The 22792-nt window shown below is 47.9% G+C and overlaps 1 protein-coding gene across 10 annotated transcripts in view; it reads right to left on the reverse strand.

Moving 5' to 3' along the window:
- The window catches only part of LOC144495518 (anion exchange protein 2-like), a 373575-nt gene that overhangs the window by 205520 nt on the left and 145263 nt on the right, over positions 1–22792 (reverse strand). For 5 of the 10 annotated variants that reach the window (XM_078215547.1, XM_078215541.1, XM_078215544.1 and 2 more), the window contains one exon: positions 10367–10513. In XM_078215547.1, the coding sequence (XP_078071673.1) occupies positions 10367–10411 (45 nt within the window). In that variant the 5' untranslated portion in view covers positions 10412–10513. Of the gene's footprint in view, positions 1–10366; positions 10514–13877; positions 13936–20153; positions 20450–20877; positions 21057–22792 lie in introns of those variants that run through there. The other 5 variants (XM_078215543.1, XM_078215549.1, XM_078215548.1 and 2 more) reach the window with 5 other exon arrangements.

Genomic DNA, 22792 nt, shown 5'->3' on the forward strand with positions numbered 1-22792 from the left:
CAATCACCTTGCTTGGCAGCGCATTCCAGGCCCCCACCACCCTCTGTGTAAAATACGTCCCCCTGACATCTGTGTTCAACCTTGTCCCCCTCACCTTGAACCCGTGACCACTTGTGTTCGTCACCTCCGACCTGGGGAAAAGCTTCCCACTGTTCACCCTATCTATGCCCGTCAAAATTTTATACACCTCTATTAGGTCGCCCCTCATCCTCCGTCTTTCCAGGGAGAACAACCCCAGTTTACCCAATCTCTCCTCATAGCTAAGACCCTCCAGGCAACACCCAGGTAAACCTTCTCTGTACTCTCTCCAAAGCCTCCACATCCTTCTGGTAGTGTGGCGACCAGAACTGGACGCAGTATTCCAAATGTGGCCGAACCATCGTTCTATACAGCTGCAACATCATATGCCAACTTTTATATTCTATGCCCCGTCCAATAAAGGCAGGCATGCCATATGCCTTCTTGACCACCCTCTCCACCTGTGCTGCCACCTTTAAGGATCTGTGGACTTGTGCACCCAGGTCCCTCTGTGTGTCTATACTCCTGATGGTTCTGCCATTTATTGTATAGCTCCCCCTTACACTAGATCTACCGAAATGCACCACTTCGCATTTGTCTGGATTAAATTCCATCTGCCATTTCTCCACCCAATGTTCCAGCCTATCTATATCCTGCTCTAATGAGTGTCCTCTCATTAGAGAACACTGGACAGCAGATTGAGCAGCCAGAGGTTGTACTGCGGCAGATCAGATCTTGCTATATCAACAGCTGCTAATTTTGTTTGATTAATCGATAAATTGAACCGTGAAAAGATCCCTGTGTAACAACAAATCTTTCCTCAACATCGCAATTCAAAACCACCTTGTAGCCTCTTTTTTCCAGTTGTAGTTTGACTTCCTCAAGGTTGGAGATGCTTCCTGTTAGAACCATAAATATGTGCTGAGAGATCAAATACCCGAGCCAGTATTGTGAGACCACCATCAGTAAGGATAGGCAGCGACACCTCCTCCACGACCATCCTCAACACCGGTGCCTCACAAGGCTGTGTCCTCAGCCCCCTACTATACTCCTTATACACCTATAACTGTGTGGCCAAATTCCCCTCCAATTCGATTTTCAAGTTTGCTGATGACACCACCGTAATGATCTCAAACAATGACGAGACAGAGTACGGGAATGAGATAGAGAATCTGGTGAACTGGTGCGGCAAAAATAATCTCTCCCTCAATGTCAACAAAACGAAGGAGATAGTCATCAACTTCAGGAAGCGTAGTGGAGAACATGACCCAGTCTACATCAACAGGGACTAAGTAGAAAGGGTCGAGAGCTTCAGGTTTTTAGGTGTCCAGATCACCAAAAGCATGTTCTGGTCCCCCCCATGCTGACACTACAGTTAAGGAAGCCCACCAACACCTCTACTTTTTCAGAAGACTAAGGAGGTTTGGCATGTCAGCTACGACTCACCAACGTTTACAGATGCACCATAGAAAGCATTCTTTCTGGTTGTATCACAGCTTGGTATGGCTCCTGCTCTGCCCAAGACCGCAAGAAACCACAAAGGGTCCTGAATGAAACTCAGTCCATCACGCAAACCAGCCTCCCATCCATTGACTCTGTCTACACTTCCCGCTGCCTCAGAAAAGCAGCCAGCATAATTAAGGACCCCACGCACCCCAGACATTCTCTCTTCCACCTTCTTCTGTCGGGAAAAAGATACAAAAGTCTGAGGTAATGTACCAACCGACTCAAGAACAGCTTCTTCCTTGCTGCCATCAGACCTTTGAATGGACTTACCTCGCATTAAGTTGATCTTTCTCTACACCCAAGCTATGACTGTAACACTACATTCTGCACCTTCTCCTTTCCTTCTCTATGAACGGTATGCTTTGTCTGTATAACGCGCAAGAAACAATACTTTTCACTATGTTAATACATCTGACAATAATAAATCAAATCAAATCAAAGTTCCATTGAAGGTCCTGAGCTTCACAGCGCAAACTGATCCTCTCCTTTGAATTCAGACACATTCGTGCACTAGGTCAGGCCTCAATATTCCACCCCTTAGAAATATCCCAAAGTATCGCACAAGCAACAACTATTTGATGTGCAGAACAAAACGCCTTAAAAAGAGACCTGCGTTTATATAACATCTTTCACAGCAACAGGGCATCCCAAAGTGCTTCAGACCTAATAACGCACTTTTGTATTTCAGTTAATGTCAAAATGTAAGAAAGGTGGCAGCCAGTTTGCACACAGATAGACCCCACAAATAGCAATGTGCTAGTGATTAAATAGGCGGTTTTAGGGATTTTTGGATAGATATTGGCCAGAACACCAAGGGGAATGCTGCCCTTCTTTGAACAGTGCTGTGGGATTGTTCACATCCACATTTACATTCCATCTTTGAACTAAATTTAACCCATGATCAGGTAACACATCAAAATCTGCACTTTTTTTGTCTCAAGATGGTGCCGGAGTGAGGCGACTTCTTGTAGGCTGTGCCCAGCAAACCTTTGAATTCTATCTTTTACACTTGTTCTATGCTTCTAAAACTTTATTCTAACTTTTTTATGATTGTAACACTGCGTTCTACACTATCTCGTTCCCTTCTCTATGAACGGTATGTTTTGTCTGTATAGCGCGCAAGAAACAATACTTTTCACTGTATGTCAATACATGTGACAATAATAAATCAAATCAAATATTTTATCTTTAGCTATTTGTTCTCCTTTCACATCTGAATGTGGGTACAAATGGCCCTTACCTCGCTCATGTTAAAGATGACTGGTGTCGGTAGGTGCCTCTGAAATATCCTTTAGCACCGCGTGCCTGGCCTCTCTGAGCTGCAGGCAGCCAGAACGTTGCTGCCAATTCCTCTCAAAAAATCAAATAATAGCCTTTCGCGATAACCACTTTTATCACCAGAGATTGAACCTGAGCAGCACTCTCGTCCCCGGAACGGGCTGCTTTGTTATGTCGAGTTACTAATGACCGATAAGGTCTCCATTGATTTAAGGACATGGTGCTGTGACCCACACCACGGGATACTCATTAACAAGACGCAGCTCCAGAAAAACCTATACCTGCACCACTCTGCAAATATTTGTAGAAGGCGCCCGGAACAGCACAAAGTGAAGGATCAGCTGGTGCTGAGCCAGTAAGAGTGGTAGAGGCGGGGCGAGGGGAGCAGTCACCTTCTCGTACATCTGAACGTTCAGTGACAGTGACCTACAGCGCAGGGAGGTGGCAGCTCTGAAGGACAACACAGCCTCAAGTACATCATCCATCGGATTGTTATTGTGGAACACAGCATTTGCTGATATACAAAAGAAAGACTTGTGGTTCTGTCGTGCCACTCAGCACCTCAGGGCAACCAAAATGCTGTACAATTTGAAGTGTAGTCACTGTTGTAAGATAGAAAACGAGGCAGTCAATTTTTCTTTCATGGGATATGGGCATCACTCGCAAGGCCAGCATTTGTTGCCCATCTCTAAGTGCCCTTGAGAAGGCTACGGTGAACTGCCATCTAACTGAGTCGTTTGCTAGACATTTCAGAGGGCAGTTAAGAGTCAACCACATTGCTGTGGGTCTGGAGTCACATGTAGGTCAGACCGGGTAAGGATGGCAGACTTCCTTCCCTCAAGGACATTAGTGAACCAGATGAAGCTTTTTGGGCTGGAGGAGGTTTAAGACTGGAGTTCACCAGGGAGTCAGTGTTGGGACCCTTGCTTTTCCTGATACCTATTAATGAGTTAGACCGTGTACAGGGCAGAATGTCAAAACTTGCAGATGGTATGAAACTTGAAAGCATTCTGTGAGGACAAGTTGGTGGAATGGGCTGATAGGTGCCAGGTGAAGTTCTGTCTGGAGAAACGTGAGTCCCAACGTGAATTGGACTTTTTTCTTTGGAGAGAGGAGGGCCAAGAGGAATGTGATGGAGGTTTTAAAATCATGTCTGCACAGAGCGGATAGGGGGAAACTGCTCCCACTTTTGAAAGGATCAAGAATGAGAGTGCGTAGATTTCAAATAATTGGTAAAAGAAGCAAAAGCAACATGGGAAAGAACTTCTTCATACAGCAAGTGGTTAAGGTCTGGAATGCCCTGCCTAAGAGTGTCGTGGAGGCAGTTTAGAATAACATAGAATCCCTACAGTGCAGAAGGAGGCCATTCAGCCCCATTCTGTCTGGACTGGCTCTCTGAAGGAGCAATTCACCTGATGCCATTCCCCTACCTTCTCCCTGTAACTACTTTTGAGATAGCAAACTAATTCATTTTGCAAGCCTTGACTGAACCGGCATGGTGGCACAGTGGTTAGCACTGCTGCCTCACAGCACCAGGGACCCGGACTCAATTCTGCCCTTGGGTGACTGTGGAGTTTGCATGTTCTCCCTGGGGTGGATTTCTTCCAGTGCTCTGGTTTCCTCCCACAGTCCAAAGATGTGCAGGTTAGGTTGATTGGCCATGCTAAATTACCCCTTAGTAACAATGGATTATTAATCCAGTCACATTATCATTATGCTACCAACCCCATAATCTGTGCACAGCAAAATCCCACAAACATAAAGTCGTCGCGTGCAGGTATCTGTTTTGAGGTACAAATGTTGATCAGGACACCAGGGAGAACTCCTCAGTTCTTTAAAACACCATGGAATTTGATGTTCAAATGAGAAGGGAAATTAAGCTTTGGTTTAACATTGCGTTAGGAAGATTGCACTTCTGATAGTGCAGCACTCCCTCAATGCTGCACTAGGAGTGTCAGTCTAGAGTCTGAGTGAGTCTGAACCCACAACATTCTAACACAGACACCAGAGGGCTCCTAAGTCACATATGACATTGAGGGAAATGGATAGAAAATCACACGAAAGGCATAGGTTGCCTGCTCAACCTCTCTGTAATGTGAAATTTCAACAGGAAATCCATAGGACTGTTTAGGTCTTTAAACATATAAAATGCAAAAGCTTCACAAATGTATCGAAGAGTAGAATGCCAAAAGAAACTGCTTCGCAAAGAATCTGCCATCAAAAGTTCATTGTTATCACAGTCAGACATTCAAGAAGGCATTGTAAATTCAAGGCCATCGGTTCTCTTATCTTAACAAGGAATTCCCCCTCTTGATGCCGACCGCTGTAAAACATTTCGGAATGCAGGAACAGGAGACTAGTCAGTCACTCGAGCTTGTTGCACCATTCAATTAGATCCTGGTCTGTCTGTAACTCAATTCTCATTTATACACCTTGGTGTATAAATGAGGTGCTTAATGGCAGAGGTGCTTAATGAGTACTTTGCCTCGGTTTTCACAGAGGAGAAGGACATGGGTGGATGTACTGCGGGCTTGCGGTGGACTGAAAAGATTGAGTATGTGGACTTTAACAAAGAGGTTGTGCTGGAATCTTTGAATGGCATCAAGATAGATAAGTCGCCAGGTCCAGATGGGATGTACCCCAGGTTACTGTGGGAGGCGAGGGAAGAGATTGCAGAGCCTCTGGCGATGATCTTTGCGTCGTCGATGGAGACGGGAGAGGTGCTGGAGGATTGCGGATGTGGTTCCTATTTTCAAGAAGGGGAATAGGGATAGCCCAGGAAATTATCGACCGGTGAGTCTAACCTCAGTGGTTGGTAAGCTGATGGAGAAGATCCTGAGGGACAAGATTTATGAGCATTTAGAGAGGTTTAGTATGCTCAAGAATACTCAGCATAGCTTTGTCAAGGGCAGATCGTGCCTTACGAGCCTGGTGGAGTTCTTCGAAAATGTGACTAAACACATTGATGAAGGGAAAGCGGTAGATGTGGTTTAAAATGGATTTTAGCAAGGCATTCGATAAGGTCCCCCATGCAAGGCTTCCAAAAAAAGTGAGAGGGCATGGGATCCAAGGGGCTGCTGCCCTGTGGATCCAGAACCGGCTTGCCCAAAGGAGGCAGAGAGTGTGGGTGTCGATGGGTCTTTTCTAATTGGAGGTCGGTCACCAGTGGTGTGCCCCAGGGATCTGTTCTGGGACCCTTGCTGTTTGTCATTTTCATAAATGACCTGGATGAGGAAGTGGAGGGATGGGTTGGTAAGTTTGCCGACGACACAAAGGTCGGTGGGGTTGTGGATAGTCTGGAAGGTTGTCAGAGGTTACAGAGGGACATAGATAGGATGCAAGACTAGGCGGAGAAGTGGCAGATGGACTTCAACCCAGATAAATGCGTAGTGGTCCATTTTGGCAGGTCAAATGGGATGAAGGAGTACAATACATGACAAAATTTCAAAATCTGTGGATGATACAGTACATGAAAGTATTGTGAATCATGAGGATAGCTTAGAACTTCAAAAGGATGCAGACAAGTAGGTGGAATGAGTGGACAAGTGACTGATGTAATTTAATGCAGAAAAGTGTCAAGTGATTCATCTTGACAGAGAGGATGAAAAAGAGACAAGATAAAATAAGGGGTACAATTCTAAAGGGGATGTAGGAGGAGAGGGACCTGGTTGTATATGTGCATAAATCACTGAAGGTCTTTGACCCTGACTCTTTTTTTTCCTGTTGGATTTCCCTGACTGAAAAGCCACAACTTCAGGCCAGTTAAAGTAGCTGATCAGGTTCCCATGGCATCAAGTCCATTCTGCATTTTTAAATGACCCTAGCAGTTTCCTGTGGATGTCCCGCCTCTTCAGGTGAGCAGGTTAAAATAAATGGGAGCAGGAAGTCTAGTTAGTCTCTGGTGATTGTGACTGTTCACTCCCCCAGGTGGGCAGGGTTAAAATTGGCCGTTCCATCTGTTTTGGATGCTGAAAGATCTTTTAAGTATTCGTAACATTTTCTTTTGTGGTGCAATAAAGGAGATGTACGAGGCAGGTATTTTACACAGAGGGTGGTGGGTGCCTGGAACTCGCTGCCGGGGGAGGTAGTGGAAGCAGAGACGATAGTGAGTTTTAAGGGGCATTTGGACAAATACATGAATAGGATGGGAATAGAGGGATATGGTCCCCAGAAAGATAGGGGGTTTTAGTTCACTCGGGCAGCATGGTCGGTGCAGGCTTGGAGGGCCGAAGGGCCTGTTCCTGTGCTGTAATTTTCTTTGTTCTTTGTTTGTTCTTTGAAAGACTCTTAGTACTGTAGAGGATCAGAAGGACCTTGGGGTCCGGGTCCATAGGACTCTAAAATCGGCCCCACAGGTGGAGGAAGTGGTTAAGAAGGCGTATGGTGTGCTGGCCTTTATCAATCGAGGGATTGAGTTTAGGAGTCCGGGGATAATGATGCAGCTATATAAGACCCTCGTCAGACCCCACTTGGAGTACTGTGCTCAGTTTTGGTCGCCTCATTACAGGAAGGATGTGGAAAAGATTGAAAGGGTGCAGAGGAGATTTACAAGGATGTTGCCTGGATTGAGTGGCATGCCTTATGAGGATATGCTGAGGGAGCTCGGTCTTTTCTCCTTGGAGAGACGTAGGATGAGAGGAGATCTAATAGAGGTATATAAGATGTTGAGAGGCATAGATCGGGTGGACTCTCAGAGGCTTTTTCCCAGGGTGGAAATGTCTGCTACGAGAGGACACAGGTTTAAGGTGCTGGGGGGTAGGTACAGGGGAAATGTTAGGGGGAAGTTTTTCACACAGAGGGTGGTGAGCGAGTGAAATTGGCTGCCGTCAGTGGTGGTGGAGGCGAACTCAATAGGGTCTTTTAAGAGACTGCTGGATGAGTACATGGGACCTAATAGGATGGAGGGTTATAGGTAGGCCTAAAAGGTAGGGATATGTTCGGCACAACTTGTGGGGCCGAAGGGCCTGTTTTGTGCTGTAGTTTTCTATGTTTCTATGTTTTGTAGCCTAAGTACCCTTGCTCAACAAAAGCCAAACAGTTTTCTGCAAAGGTGTTTTATGTTTACAGAGCTGATGCAATTCCAAAGATGTGCGGGTTAGGTTGATTGGCCAGGTTAAAAATTGCCCCTTAGAGTCCTGGGATGTGTAGGTTAGAGGGATTAGCGGGTAAAAATATGTGGGGGTGGGGCCTGGGTGGGATTGTGGTCGGTGCAGACTCGATGGGCCAAATGGCCTCCTTCTGCACTGTAGGGTTTCTATGATTCTATGTAAGACGGAGATGATGGTTTGGTATTCCAGGATCTGTGCGAATCCATTGCATTAACATGTCCTGCCCAGAAAATTCAATTCCATTCTGTCCCAACATGCTCCCAACATTTCTATCACAGGTTCACAACATCTTTAAATTAGTTTGCAACACTCCACTTACATAAATCAACAACCTACACTGATACACACCCTTACCACAATTAAATGTCCCACGGCAGAAACAACACTGAGTCACATAAGTAGATGTTGGGGCAGATGGCTAAAAGCTTGGTCACAGATAGACTTTAAGGAGTGTCTTAAGGAGAGAGAATGGGTAGAGACACAGAGGCCTGGGGAGGACACAGGTAGCTGACGTTTGTCAGTGGTGAGCAGGGTAGACACCACTCCTGGTGGGTTGTCGGACAATTACAGAGATATGGAACGGCGAGGCCATGAAGGAAGTTGAGAACTTTAATTGTGAGACATGATTGGATCAGGGCCCAGGGTAGGTCACCGAGCAAAGAGCGGCACAAATGAATGGAACTCGACACAAGTCAAGATCCGGGCGGCAGAGTGTGGATGAGCTCAAGGAGAAAATATCCCACTCCTGCTCCTAAGTCCCACATTCCAAAGTTGGCACAGATTGGATGAGCATAGGTTATAGTATACAATGAGATGTATTAAGTGATATGGAACAAAGGCAAGATTATGGAGTTAGACAGCAGAGCAGTCATGGTTTCACTGAATGGCGGCAGACAGACTTGAGGACCCAAAATGTCCTCCTCCTGCTCTAATACTCCTAATTCTGATGCTCCTGTATGAACTTGTGCCATGGGATCTTTTACACCACCTCAGAGAGCAGATGGAGCCACAGCTTAACATCCTCGTCCAAAAGACAACACATCCAACAACATTTGGAAGAATGACAGTAAAACTGAGAAGCTCCAACCGGCAAGAAATGCTGAACAATCAGAGTCCCGTTTCCATGATTCCCACAAACCCCTGGATAGTGACTGTCCATGATTCTAATTGGCGGGAGGTGGGTGACCTCATAGTGCTCTTTAAAACTATGAAGGCTTTCAGTTGGGTCGTTATACTAAAGATATCTCCACCTGTGGGGAGCCTAAAACTGGAGGGCAGCAATATTATATGGTCACCAATAAATCCAACAGGGAATTAAGAAGAAACGTCTTTACCCAGAGAGTGATGAGAATCTGGAACACTGCCACAGGGAATGGTTCAGGCCAGAAGTATAGATGAGTTTAAGGAGAAGGTAGATAATCACGAGAAAGAAAGGAATGAAAGGTTATGTTGAGCGATTGAGATGAAGAGGAATGGGAGGAGGCCAATGTGGAACATAAACTTCAGCATGGACTTGATGGGCTGAATGTGCTGTAGATTCTATACAAAAAGGGTCAAAAAAGCTTTGCATCCTGAAAAAGATTGTGTTCCGGTACTAAGTGTAGAGTGGATAGCAAGGCTAGCACCTAAATACTACCCGGGCACTAACACTCTGGACAATTTACTACTTTCTGCTCTGAGACTTTACAGCTTCAGCTTTTTCCCAATTGGGCCTCCAAGGTTGAATCTCATGTCAGGACCACAGCTCACATCATGAAGAGGTTCCTTACCACACGGATTACTGGCACCGAAAGGCTGCGGTGAGATTTATTTGTATTAACAGTATCAATCCAGCTTTTACAGGGCACACGATGCAATGAATTTCAACAGGGGCGCTCACAGTGCAAACTGTCCAACAATTTGTGGAGCATCAGAATGTGTGACTTTTCCCTGCTCGCTCAAGCTGCTGGGTATCTTGGTAACTAATAAGGCTGAGTGCAGTTAATTCACTGTTTTGTCCCCCATGACATTCTGGGCCATTATCTCAGAACCCATTGGAGGTAGTACAACTCCCTCACCATCCCCTCTCCCTCACCACCCCCTCTCCCTCACCACCCCCTCTCCCTCACCATCCCCTCTCCCTCACCATCCCCTCTCCCTCACCACCCCCTCTCCCTCACCACCCCCTCTCCCTCACCACCCCCTCTCCCTCACCATCCCCTCTCCCTCACCATCCCCTCTCCCTCACCACCCCCTCTCCCTCACCACCCCCTCTCCCTCACCACCCCCTCTCCCTCACCACCCCCTCTCCCTCACCACCCCCTCTCCCTCACCACCCCCTCTCCCTCACCATCCCCTCTCCCTCACCACCCCCTCTCCCTCACCATCCGCTCTTCCTCAAACATTTCCCAACATTATCAGTTCCCAGGGCAACGTACATAGTTGTTCACATTGGGAAAAGGGTTCTGGATACTTACACACTGAACAACAATGTGAATCTCTGATGAAACTGGTGAGTCCATCGTGCTAATCCGACGTAGCGATGAAGGTGTATCTGAAGACGTCACTTTTTAACCTTTTTCCTTTTCACGCAGCTTCAGTGAATGTCTTTGGGACAGCATAACCTATAAATTAAGATTAAGGAGAAACAAAGTCCATCACTACTTCTTGTCTCACTCACTTCCAGATCAGTTTTTCCCATTAAAATATCTTCAGCCCATGGAAACAGCCTTTGGAAACCTGATATGCTGGAGTAACATTCTCTATCAGAGGTATTTCGTTATCTCCCAGATCCTCAGCCTGTACTGTGGAGAAACCCCTCTGCTCCAGCCTGTTCCAACATTCTGTTTGCCAGATTGCTGCATGTTAGGAACAGGAAGTGGCCATTTAGAGACTTGAGGCTGGACCCCCATTCTATTAGATCACGGCTGATCAATACCGCAACTCCATTTACTGCTTTTGCTTCATGTCCCTTGATACTCTTGTGCAACCAAAATCCATCCATCTCAAAGCCACAACTGACACTATCTCATCCCAGCCCATTTTTTTTTGCTATAGCCAAACAAATCCAATCAGAGTCCAATTCAAAGTCTCAACCAGTGAGACATTCTAGATCCAAGCTGACAAGACAGGCAAGCCTTTTCCTGTCTTGGGCTTGATCTACATGATCCAAGCTGATAGGAGCAGGCATTGCACCCCCTCCTGTGCTTGATCTCATTTGCATCTTAGCCAAAAGGCCTAGATGCCATTTTTAAAAAATGCTTCAAATGAAGCCTCAGTGTAACCTCATCGGCTTCTATCAAGTGCAGGACAACAAAACTACACTTGATCTTAGCCAAAAGGCCAAGACCATCCCATTTTTCTGGGCGAGAGACTACTACTAACAAAGAACAAAGAACAATACAGCACAGGAACAGGCCCTTCAGCCCTCCAAGCCTGCACCGATCATGTGTTCCTAACTAGACCATCTGTTTGTATCCCTCTATTCCAAGTCTGTTCATGTGGCTATCTAGATAAGTCTTAAATGATCCTAGCGTGTCCGCCTCAATCACCTTGCTTGGTAGCGCATTCCAGGCCCCCACCACCCTCTGTGTAAAATACGTCCCCCGCATATCTGTATTGAACCTTGCCCTCCTTACCTTGAACTTGTGACCCCTTGTGTTTATCATTTCTGACCTGGGAAAAAGCTTCCAACTGTTGGAAACCCTTGTGTTTGATTTGATTTGATTTATTATTGTCACATGTATTAACATACAGTGAAAAGTATTGTTTCTTGCGCACTATACAGACAAAGCATACTGTTCATAGAGAAAGAAATGAGAGAGTACAGAATGTAGTGTTACAGTCATAGCTCGGGTGTAGAGAAAGATCAGCTTAATGCAAGGTAAGTCTGACAGCAGTAGGGAAGAAGCTGTTCTTGAGTCGGTTGGTACGTGACCTCAGATCTCAGACTTCTGTATCTTTTTCTCGACGGAAGAAGGTGGAAGAGAGAATGTCCGGGGTGCGTGGGGTCCTTAATTATTCTGGCTGCTTTGCCGAGACAGCGGGAAGTGCAGACAGAGTCAATGGAAGGGAGGCTGGTTGTGTGAAAAAGTGCTTCCTCACTTTGCTCCTGAACAGTCTACCTTTAGAACGTACTTACTCTCTTCCTCTGTGCTCCCCGCTCCAGAGGAAATAGTTTCTCCCCTTCTACCTTATCAAATCCCTGAACCATTTCAACCAATAGGAACCTTAGCCTCCTAACTTTAAGGTAATACAAGTCTAGTCTATGCAACTTGTTAACATAATTTAACCCTTTAAGTCTTGGTATAATTCTGGTGAACTTGTGCTGTACCCACTTTGGAGCAGAGTTTAGCTTTCCTGAGCCATAAACTGGAAATGCTGGAAAATCTCAGCATGCCTGACAGCAGCTGTGGAGAGAGAACAGATAAAGGCCTTCCGGATTTAACATTGAGTTCAACAACTTTAGACTAAGTACTCTCTTCTCCACCTTCAACCCATTTTTATTATCAATTGATTTTCATTTCTTCCACTGATTCATTTTTCCATCTCCTTTTTATCCCGTTTTACATCTTTTCCCCCCCACCACTGTCTCCCTCCCTCCCTCCCCTCCCGACCAGGGCCATCTGTTACATGTCTCAGGTTGTCCTTTGCTTACCTTTGTTGTGTCATTTACACATTCTGATCTCTAATGTGCCGCTAACAGCACCCTTCCTAGCCATGATCACCACCAATTACATTCCCTTTGTCTTCTTGTCAGTGATAGCTTTGTCAATCTCTCCCTGGCCTCCACCTATCACTGGCCCTCTATCCAGCCCCCAACTGCTCCAACTCTCTCCAACTCTGACAAAGCGTCATCCAAACTTGAAACGTTGGCTCTATTCTCTCCCCACAGATGCTGTCAGACCTGCTGAGGTTTTGTTTCAGATTCCAGCATCTGCAATAATTTGCTTTTATCTTAGCTTTCCTGAGGTCTGGTGCCGAGTACTGAACACAGTTCTCCAGATTGACTCTGAACAAAGCTCTATGCAACTGAAGCTTCCTCACTTTGGAAACCCTCGAGACAAAACTTTTTCATTATTTTTGATACCTGCTTTGAGTGATCTAAATCCCTTTGCTCTTTCACAGTTTCTAATCTCTCTCAGCAAGCAAGGATCCCAATTAATCTTCCTTAGATTCAAAGTATCTGGCCTCACAAATTGAATTGCAGCTGCCACAGTTCACCACTCCCTTGATGTGTTTGTGTCTCTGGGTTTATCACTAAATCCCATAAGGCCCATTCCCTAATTAGTATTAAAATATAATGGGCAGGATTTTCCAGCCGCGCTTACCCTGAAACCAGAAAATCCCGCCCAAAGTCAACGGGCCTTTCCATGGTCTGCCCCGCACCTGCTATGATTCCCGTGCTGAGTGGAGGGGAAAATTTGACCCACTGTTCCAGAAAACTGTCCTGAATACATTCTAGAAATTCACTGCCTTTACAACTATGTTGTTCTGATCTCCCAGAGTTAAAATCTCCTATCATAGCCGCAGCATTTCAGATCTCTATATTTGAATTCTCCAGCTATATTGTTACTGACAGGAATGCCCACCAAAGTCACAGACTAGGCTCATGCTCTAGTTTAGAATACTGTGGGGAGCTCTCATCGAGGCGTTTATACAATGTTCAAAGGGTTTGAAAGGGACAATGGAGAAAGTGGGTATAACCTTAAAATTGGAGCTAGATTCCAGGGAGGGAAGGTGGGTGGATGGAGTTCAGACATACATCAGCCATGATCTCACTGGGGAACAGACTTGATGAGGTGAATGGCCTCCTCCTCTCCTGGGTGGAAGACCCAAAGTCTTCCACCCTTTTCCAATCACCCATGCAAAAGAAATTCTTTCTACTGCAATAATGTGTCTTTAAACCATAAATAATAGCATAAAATCAAAGTATTATACAAACACAACGACTGAGTTCATGATGTTAAAATGGGGATTATGTTAGACCTGCAAGTCCAGTCTAATTCCTCTCTGCCATCCGCCCTTCCACCGCGAAGCTACCTCATCAGCACTGGGCCCTGGCTCTTCCTACGTAATGCTACAAAGGTTGGACTAACCTTATTAAAAATAAAAAGCAAATAACAAAGAGGTGAAGAGAATCAAAGCGTGACGAGATGTGGGTACACTGTGCTCCCTAAAGCAGTGATAAAGCAGACTCAGGCATGTTTCTCATGAAAGCCGCTCTCAGTGTGAGCAGGAGTGGTCGCTGCCCACAGTCTATCTGAATGGGAATATTGGGGGGGGGCAATCCCGTTACCCTCACCAGCAATGCCCACATCGTGTGAGGATCTGGGTTATAATTTCTATGCTGCAAGATTCTATTTCCAGTCTGGCCTGTTACTGGGATTGTCTGATCCCGCCGAAATGGACCTTTGCCTGGGTTGCCGAATCTCCTGTGGCAGATCTGGCCACGGTGGGGCTGGAAAATCCCGGCCTATGTTTCTAATTCGATACAAGCAGTGAGGATACCTCAGTATCTTGTCCTCTTTAGGTGGGCACGGTGGCACAGTGATTAGCATTGCTGCCTCACAGCGCCAGGGACCCAGGTTTGATTCCCGGCTTGGGTCACTGTCTGTGTGGAGTTTGAACATTCTCCCCGGATCTCCGTGGGTTTCCTCCCATAGTCCAAAAGACATGCTGGTTAGGTGGATTGGCCGTGCTAAATTCTCCCTCAATGTACCCGAACAGGCACCAGAGTGCGGCGACTAGGGGATTTTCACAGTAACTTCATTGCAGTGTTAATGTAAGCCGACTTGTGACACTAATAAATAAACTTTAACTTTCTTATTCTCTCAGCTCTGAAGTTGCTGAACAATAATTTCTCTTGGCTCTGGTTCTGAAGTTCTCCCACTGTCACCTAATCTTTTTTCACATAACATCAGGCATGTTGTGCTTTGACAGCAGTCTCTGCTGCAGTTGTAATTATTAAGCTCGTGCCTTGCTCGCTATTTCACAACACTCAACAATGCTGCAACTCCCAGCAAGCCTCAAAAACCTCAACTGGATTAAGTCAAAGTAAACAAGCTTGAATTCCAAAATTTCTTCATAACATGGCTGCCTGGGATCACCTTAGTTACTTGGCTCCACGCCCTGTGGAAAGTAGTTAATGACTGAGCTGGGAGTAGGAGCTCTGCACAGGTTGCTCGAGATAGGACACTCCAACATCTCACACAGCGCTAACACCTGTTCAGCTTCACACACTCCCATTCAGAATGGTCAGAGGGGTTATGATTGTAAAAACAGCAGCTCTGTCAGTGACTCCATTCACTTTTCACATCCAATTCTGCGATTCCTAATCAAAAAAATCCTCAATCCTAGGAAAATGTCCTTCCTCCATCTGGGAATTAGGTTTGAATGATGACACCATTCCATTCTCCAAAGAGATTCAGTAGAGATTGTTTTCAACATTACAGGGTTTGGGAAGGCTCTTCTCACTGGCTGTGGTGTCAAAAGGGGGTCCAGAATATTGAGGATGGGAGTTTTCAGGAAATCATAGAAATCATCATAGAAACCCTACAGTGCAGAAGGAGGCCATTCGGCCCATCGAGTCTGCACCGACCACAATCCCACCCAGGCCCTACCCCCACATATTTTACCCACTAATCCCTCTAACCTACGCATCCCAGGACTCTAAGGGGCAATTTTTTTAACCTGGCCAATCAACCTAACCCGCACATCTTTGGACTGTGGGAGGAAACCGGAGCACCCGGAGGAAACCCACGCAGACACGAGGAGAATATGCAAACTCCACACAGACAGTGACCCGAGCCGGGAATCGAACCCGGGACCTTGGAGCTGTGAAGCAGCAGTGCTAACCACTGTGCTACCGTGCAGTGGTTATCCCCGCACAGAGGGTTATTTGCGCATGAAAGACTTGCCACATGGATTCTTTAAGTTAGAGACCACCGCATGAGTTCAGGAAATCAGTCCACCAATAAATCCTCAACAGCAACTAGAGGTAAGCATTAAATACCAACCTTGCTAACAACATTCATATTATTAAATTGAAGGCAAGTAATTTTAGGTAAAATGTTTGAAGTAAAGGATGTTAAAGGGCGATGGGGAGGGACTGGAGCAGTGGGTTTAGTTTGGGAACTGATACAGGGCTATGGGGAGAGAGCAGGCAGTGGGATTAGTTTGGGGATTGATACAGGGCTATCGGGAGAGAGCGGGGCAGTGGGTTTAGTTTGGGAACTGATACAGGGCTATGGGGAGGGAGCAGGCAGTGGGATTAGTTTGGGAACTGATACAGGGCTATGGGGAGAGAGCAGGCAGTGGGATTAGCTTGGGGATTGATACAGGGTTATGGGGTGAGAGCAGGGCAGTGGGATTAGTTTGGGGATTGATACAGGGCTATGGGGAGAGAGCAGGCAGTGGGATTAGTTTGGGGATTGTTACAGGGTTATGGGGTGAGAGCGGGGCAGTTGGATTAGTTTGGGGATTGGTACAGGGCTATGGGGAGAGAGCGGTGCGGTGGAATTAGTTTGGGGATTGATACAGGGCTATGGGGAGAGAGCGGGGCAGTGGGATTAGTTTGGGGATTGGTACAGGGCTATGGGGAGAGAGCGGTGCGGTGGAATTAGTTTGGGGATTGATACAGGGCTATGGGGAGAGAGCGGGGCAGTGGGATTAGCTTGGGGATTGATACAGGGCTATGGGGAGAGAGCGGGGCAGTGGGATTAGCTTGGGGATTGATACACGGCTATGGGGAGAGAGCGGGGCAGTGGGATTAGCTTGGGGATTGATACAGGGCTATGGGGAGAGAGCGGGGCAGTGGGATTAGCTTGGGGATTGGTACAGGGCTATGGAGAGAGAGCGGGGCAGTGGGATTAGTTTGGGGATTGGTACAGGGCTATGGGGAGAGAGCGGGGCAGTGGGATTAGCTTGGGGATTGGTACAGGGCTATGGGGAGAGAGCGGGGCAGTGGGATTAGCTTGGGGATTGGTACAGGGCTATGGGGAGAGAGCGGGGCAGTGGGATTAGCTTGGGGATTGATACAGGGCTATGGGGAGAGAGCGGGGCAGTGGGATTAGCTTGGGGATTGATACAGGGCTATGGGGAGAGAGCGGGGCAGTGGGATTAGCTTGGGGATTGATACAGGGCTATGGGGAGAGAGCGGGGCAGTGGGATTAGCTTGGGGATTGGTACAGGGCTATGGGGAGAGAGCGGGGCAGTGGGATTAGCTTGGGGATTGGTACAGGGCTATGGGGAGAGAGCGGGGCAGTGGGATTAGCTTGGGGATTGATACAGGGCTATGGGGAGAGAGCGGGGCAGTGGGATTAGCTTGGGGATTGATACAGGGCTATGGGGAGAGAGCGGGGCAGTGGGATTACCTTGGGGATTGATACAGGGCTATGGGGAGAGAGCGGGGCAGTGGGATTAGCTTGGGGATTGATACAGGGCTATGGGGAGAGAGCGGGGCAGTGGGATTAGCTTGGGGATTGGTACGGGGCTATGGGGAGAGAGCGGGGCAGTGGGATTAGCTTGGGGATTGGTACGGGGCTATGGGGAGAGAGCGGGGCAGTGGGATTAGCTTGGGTATTGGTACAGGGCTATGGGGAGAGAGCGGGGCAGTGGGATTATCTTGGGGATTGATACAGGGCTATGGGGAGAGAGCGGGGCAGTGGGATTAGCTTGGGGATTGATACAGGGCTATGGGGAGAGAGCGGGGCAGTGGGATTAGTTTGGGGATTGATACAGGGCTATGGGGAGAGAGCGGGGCAGTGGGATTAGCTTGGGGATTGGTACAGGGCTATGTGGAGAGAGCGGGGCAGTGGGATTAGCTTGGGGATTGATACAGGGCTATGGGGAGAGAGTGGAGCAGTGGGATTAGCTTGGGGATTGGTACAGGGCTATGGGGAGAGAGCGGGGCAGTGGGATTAGCTTGGGGATTGGTACAGGGCTATGGGGAGAGAGCGGGGCAGTGGGATTAGCTTGGGGATTGATACAGGGCTATGGGGAGAGAGCGGGGCAGTGGGATTAGCTTGGGGATTGATACAGGGCTATGGGGAGAGAGCGGGGCAGTGGGATGAGCTTGGGGATTGATACAGGGCTATGGGGAGAGAGCGGGGCAGTGGGATTAGTTTGGGGATTGATACAGGGCTATGGGGAGAGAGCGGGGCAGTGGGATTAGCTTGGGGATTGGTACAGGGCTATGGGGAGAGAGCGGGGCAGTGGAATTAGCTTGGCAATGGGAGTTCTGTGATTGATCTGATGGAGGAACATGTCTTATGGTTATTGCGGTGAAGGGACATGGCTCAAAGTCATTGAGTGATGTGTGGTTGGAGCAATTTGCAATGCAGCACAGTTGAAAATGCTTGGCCAGCAAGGCTGAACAGGCAGACGTTTACACGTGCTTCAGATTTAGTGTGTTGCGTTTTCACTTTGTACGACGAACGCATTAACAGGAGGAAGCTATTGAGTCCCTCGGGCTTGTTCCATCAGTCAATATGATCACAGCTGATTGGTCCCCTAACTCCATGTTAATCCGCCTTTCTCCCATATCAATTCCAGATTTTTTCTCTCTCTCAGCAATGCCATCAACCATGGCCCAGTGGGCAGCATAATCGCCTGAGGGAGAAGAAATTGGGTTCCAGCCCATATTCCAGGCAGACAATAAAGCATAGTACTGAGGGAGTGCCGCACTGTCAGAGGGTCAGTACTGAGGGAGTGCCGCACTGTCAGAGGGTCAGTACTGAGGGAGTGCCGCACTGTCAGAGGGTCAGTGCTGAGGGAGTGCTGTACTGTCAGAGAGTCAGTACTGAGGGAGTGCTGTACTGTCAGAGGGTCAGTACTGAGGGAGTGCTGCACTGTCAGAGGGTCAGTACTGAGGGAGTGCTGCACTGTCAGAGGGTCAGTACTGAGGGAGCGCTGCACGGTCAGAGGGTCAGTACTGAGGCAGTGCCACACTGTCAGAGGGTCAGTACTGAGGGAGTGCCGCACTGTCAGAGGGTCAGTACTGAGGGAATGCCGCACTGTCAGAGGCTCAGTGCTGAGGGAGTGCCGCACTGTCAGAGGGTCAGTACTGAGGGAGTGCCGCACTGTCAGAGGCTCAGTGCTGAGGGAGTGCCGCACTGTCAGATGGTGAGTACTGGGGGAGCGCCACACTGTCAGAGGGTCAGTACTGGGGGAGTGCCGCACTGTCAGAGGGTCAGTACTGAGGGAGTGCCGCACTGTCAGAGGGTCAGTACTGAGGGAGTGCCGCACTGTCAGAGGGTCAGTACTGAGGGAGTGCCGCACTGTCAGAGGGTCGGTACTGAGGGAGTGCCGCACTGTCAGAGGGTCAGTACTGAGGGAGTGCCGCACTGTCAGAGGGTCAGTACTGAGGGAGTGCCGCACTGTCAGAGGGTCAGTACTGAGGGAGTGCCGCACTGTCAGATGGTGAGTATTGAGATAGTGCTGCACTGTCTCAAACCAGTCTTGGGTTCTGTCACTCCCTGCACTCACGAGGCTGGACCACCACTGAGGCAGGAATGTCCTCTGGCCGTGTTTCCCACCTCTGAAACAGTAGCCGACAGGAGGTGGGCATCATGGCTCTCATTTAGTATTTTTCTCAGTCTGAAGGTTCCATGGGCAGTATGTTTGTGGAATCTTAGTTTCAAAATGTCTCTGTCTGTCCTGTGGCCCTGTGTGTGGTTACAGCCCTTACAGGGATCTTCCTTTCTCTACCACACAGGAACCCTGGTGTTTGCTCCCGCCTGCTGACAGTAGTACAAGTGCATCTTGTACACCGATGTGTGAGCTGTAATGAAGAACAAACACAGGCAAACATATTGCTCATGCACTCAAGCGTACAAGCACAACATGCACCATGCAAACACATTGCACATTTCAGCACGTGTACAAGTGTGTCACACACAGGTGCACATCCATATGAGCATAGTACACACCATCACCTTGAAAATATTTGAGATGAAAATAGGATTTTAAAAAGAATGAGGGAGGGGAAATTCCGGCTTGGAGCTACAACGCATTAAATCAGCTCAACAGTGGTCGCATCATTTAAATCTGGCTGGCTTCAATTCCTCCCAGGTGCCCGTATAACTGTGAGTCACTTTCACAAACACTTCGAGTCTCTGCACTTTCCAGCTTTGGCACAGACTCTCTATTCTGGCCCAGCTAAACATGATAAATATTCAACCGGGTCCACAATGAAATAGTGAACAGTGACTTCCAACAGGGTGCCTGGATCAATCTCTTCCATCCCCACACCAGCGCCTTTACCTGCAGGTTCTCTGTTCCTCAGTCGCTAAGGAAGCCTCGCTCTCCACAGTGTGACGGCCACCAGACACACCAACATTCAGATGCACATCCTTGTGATTGGGATGTGTTTTTGCTGCAATCACCAAATGAGACAGGAGGTTTCTGCAACAGGTCACTGACGTCTGCAATTACTGCGACATTGTCTCATCTGTACAAGCTCCCAGTGGAAATCTGCCCCCTTTGCATTCGCCTGCCTCACGTGAATGAGCGGAACACAGAGCCACAGCTCTGTGCAGTCAGCAAACTTTCTCAGCAACTTTAGCCTGCAAAGGAAATTGCAACACTCCCAAGTCCGCCTGGCACGCTGATTCCAGCCCCTCCCTACACAACACAGCTCGTCCATTCCTCCCCTACTCTGTCTTCTCCTGGATTAAGTGCCGGGAGAAAGAGTTGGTGGCTGGTGGGAGGGGGTCGTCTCTGCTGCCAAGTTTTGTGCTGGGACTTGCACCAGTGAGGAATTGAATTCATTCCTTTGATAGCACTCACTTCAAATCACAGTGGCATGCATTCCATGCAAAGGCAAACGCAACTTTCAAACCTCTCTCTCTCTCACACACTCACACTCTCGAATATTTTCAACCATCTACACTCCGCAAGGACAAGGTACAAAGAACTGACCGGACAAACTCAGCCATCTGTGAGAAAAAGAAAACCATGGCAAAACATTCTTTGAAGACCTACTCACAAATACAGTCTTGCCCACATCTGGAACAGGTTTAAAGGTACAGCCTGCAGGGATTTAACTAAATTACAGTCAGTAATAATACAGCGACACTTCAGCCGAGGTCAAGTTTATAAGCAAAGAGTGACTCGCAGTAAGAAATTCTGCCCCCGCTGTTTTGTCTCTTGCCAATTTCTCGCAGCACTGACGCTGCAACTTGCTGGCACTCAAGGAGACAGCCAAGGTTAATGTATTTTCATACTCTGCAGCCACAGGGTGAAGTGTACACTTACCCCAGCACCACGGTGACCTCCTTCAAACACCAGGAGTCTGTGAATTCCTGCACAGTTCAGCGACCCAGATTACAGATTATAACACAACAATTAAATTATTTTAAAAGCTCTTCCCCACACCACTCGCCACCACGTCCCATTTGTCGCATCATCACACTGAGGGACATTGGTGGTCACGAACAGAACATTTTCTATTTCAGGCACCTGGTATCAGCATCTAACAATCCCGAGATACAGAGTAAATCTCCATCGACACCGTCCCTCATCAAACACTCCCAGGACAGGTACAGCACGGGGTTAGATACAGAGTAAAGCTCCCTCTACACTGTCCCCATCAAACACTCCCAGGACAGGTACAACATGGGGTTAGATACAGAGTAAAGCCCCCTCTACACTGTCCCCATCAAACACTCCCAGGACAGGTACAACATAGGGTTAGATACAGAGTAAAGCTCCCTCTACTCTGTCCCCATCAAACACTCCCAGGACAGGTACAGCACGGGGTTAGATACAGAGTAAAGCCCCCTCTACACTGTCCCCATCAAACACTCCCAGGACAGGTACAGCACGGGGTTAGATACAGAGGAAAGCTCCCTCTACATTGTCCCCATCGAACACTCCCAGGACAGGTACAGCATGGGGTTAGATACAGAGTAAAGCTCCCTCTACACTGTCCCCATCAAACACTCCCAGGACAGGTACAGCATGGGGTTAGATACAGAGTAAAGCTCCCTCTACATTGTCCCCATCGAACACTCCCAGGACAGGTACAGCACGGGGTTAGATACAGAGTAAAGCACCCTCTACACTGTCCCCATCGAACACTCCCAGGACAGGGACAGCATGGGGTTAGATACAGAGTAAAGCTCCCTCTACACCGTCCCCATCAAACACTCCCAGGACAGGGACAGCACGGGGTTAGATACAGAGTAAAGCACCCTCTACATTGTCCCCATCAAACACTCCCAGGACAGGTACAGCACGGGGTTAGATACAGAGTAAAGCTCCCTCTACACTGTCCCCATCAAACACTCCCAGGACAGGTACAGCACGGGGTTAGATATAGAGTAAAGCTCCCTCTACACTGTCCCCATCAAACACTCCCAGGACAGGTACAGCACGGGGTTAGATAGAGAGTAAAGCTCCCTCTACACTGTCTCCATCAAACACTCCCAGGACAGGTACAGAGGACGAGCTCACTTTAATATTTCCTCGTGCCTTTTGTTTTTACTTCCCGTGATCTGTGAAATTTCTGACAGGTTGTTTCGTGGTGGTTCACTGCTGAGAGGCAGTGATGGCGAGGCACCGTTTTGAACTGCCACAGTCCATGTGGTGTAGGTACACCCACAATGCTGTCAGGGAGGGAGTTCCAGCATTTTGACCCAGCGACAGTGAAGGAACGGCGATATATTTCCAAATCAGGATGATGAGTGACTGGGACGGAACATGCAGGTGATGGCGTTCCCACAATATGTGCTCGGACCCTGCTCTGTGGAGGTCACAGGGACAAGCTGCTGTAGTAAATCATACAGTAAGAGTTTTAACAACACCAGGTTAAAGGGTAGAGGGAGCTTTACTCTGTATCTAACTCCGTGCTGTACCTGTCCTGGGAGTGTTTAATGGGGACAGTGTAGAGAGAGCTTTAC

Source organism: Mustelus asterias, chromosome 7 (assembly GCF_964213995.1).
Source record: "Mustelus asterias chromosome 7, sMusAst1.hap1.1, whole genome shotgun sequence".
Lineage (NCBI taxonomy): Eukaryota > Metazoa > Chordata > Chondrichthyes > Carcharhiniformes > Triakidae > Mustelus > Mustelus asterias.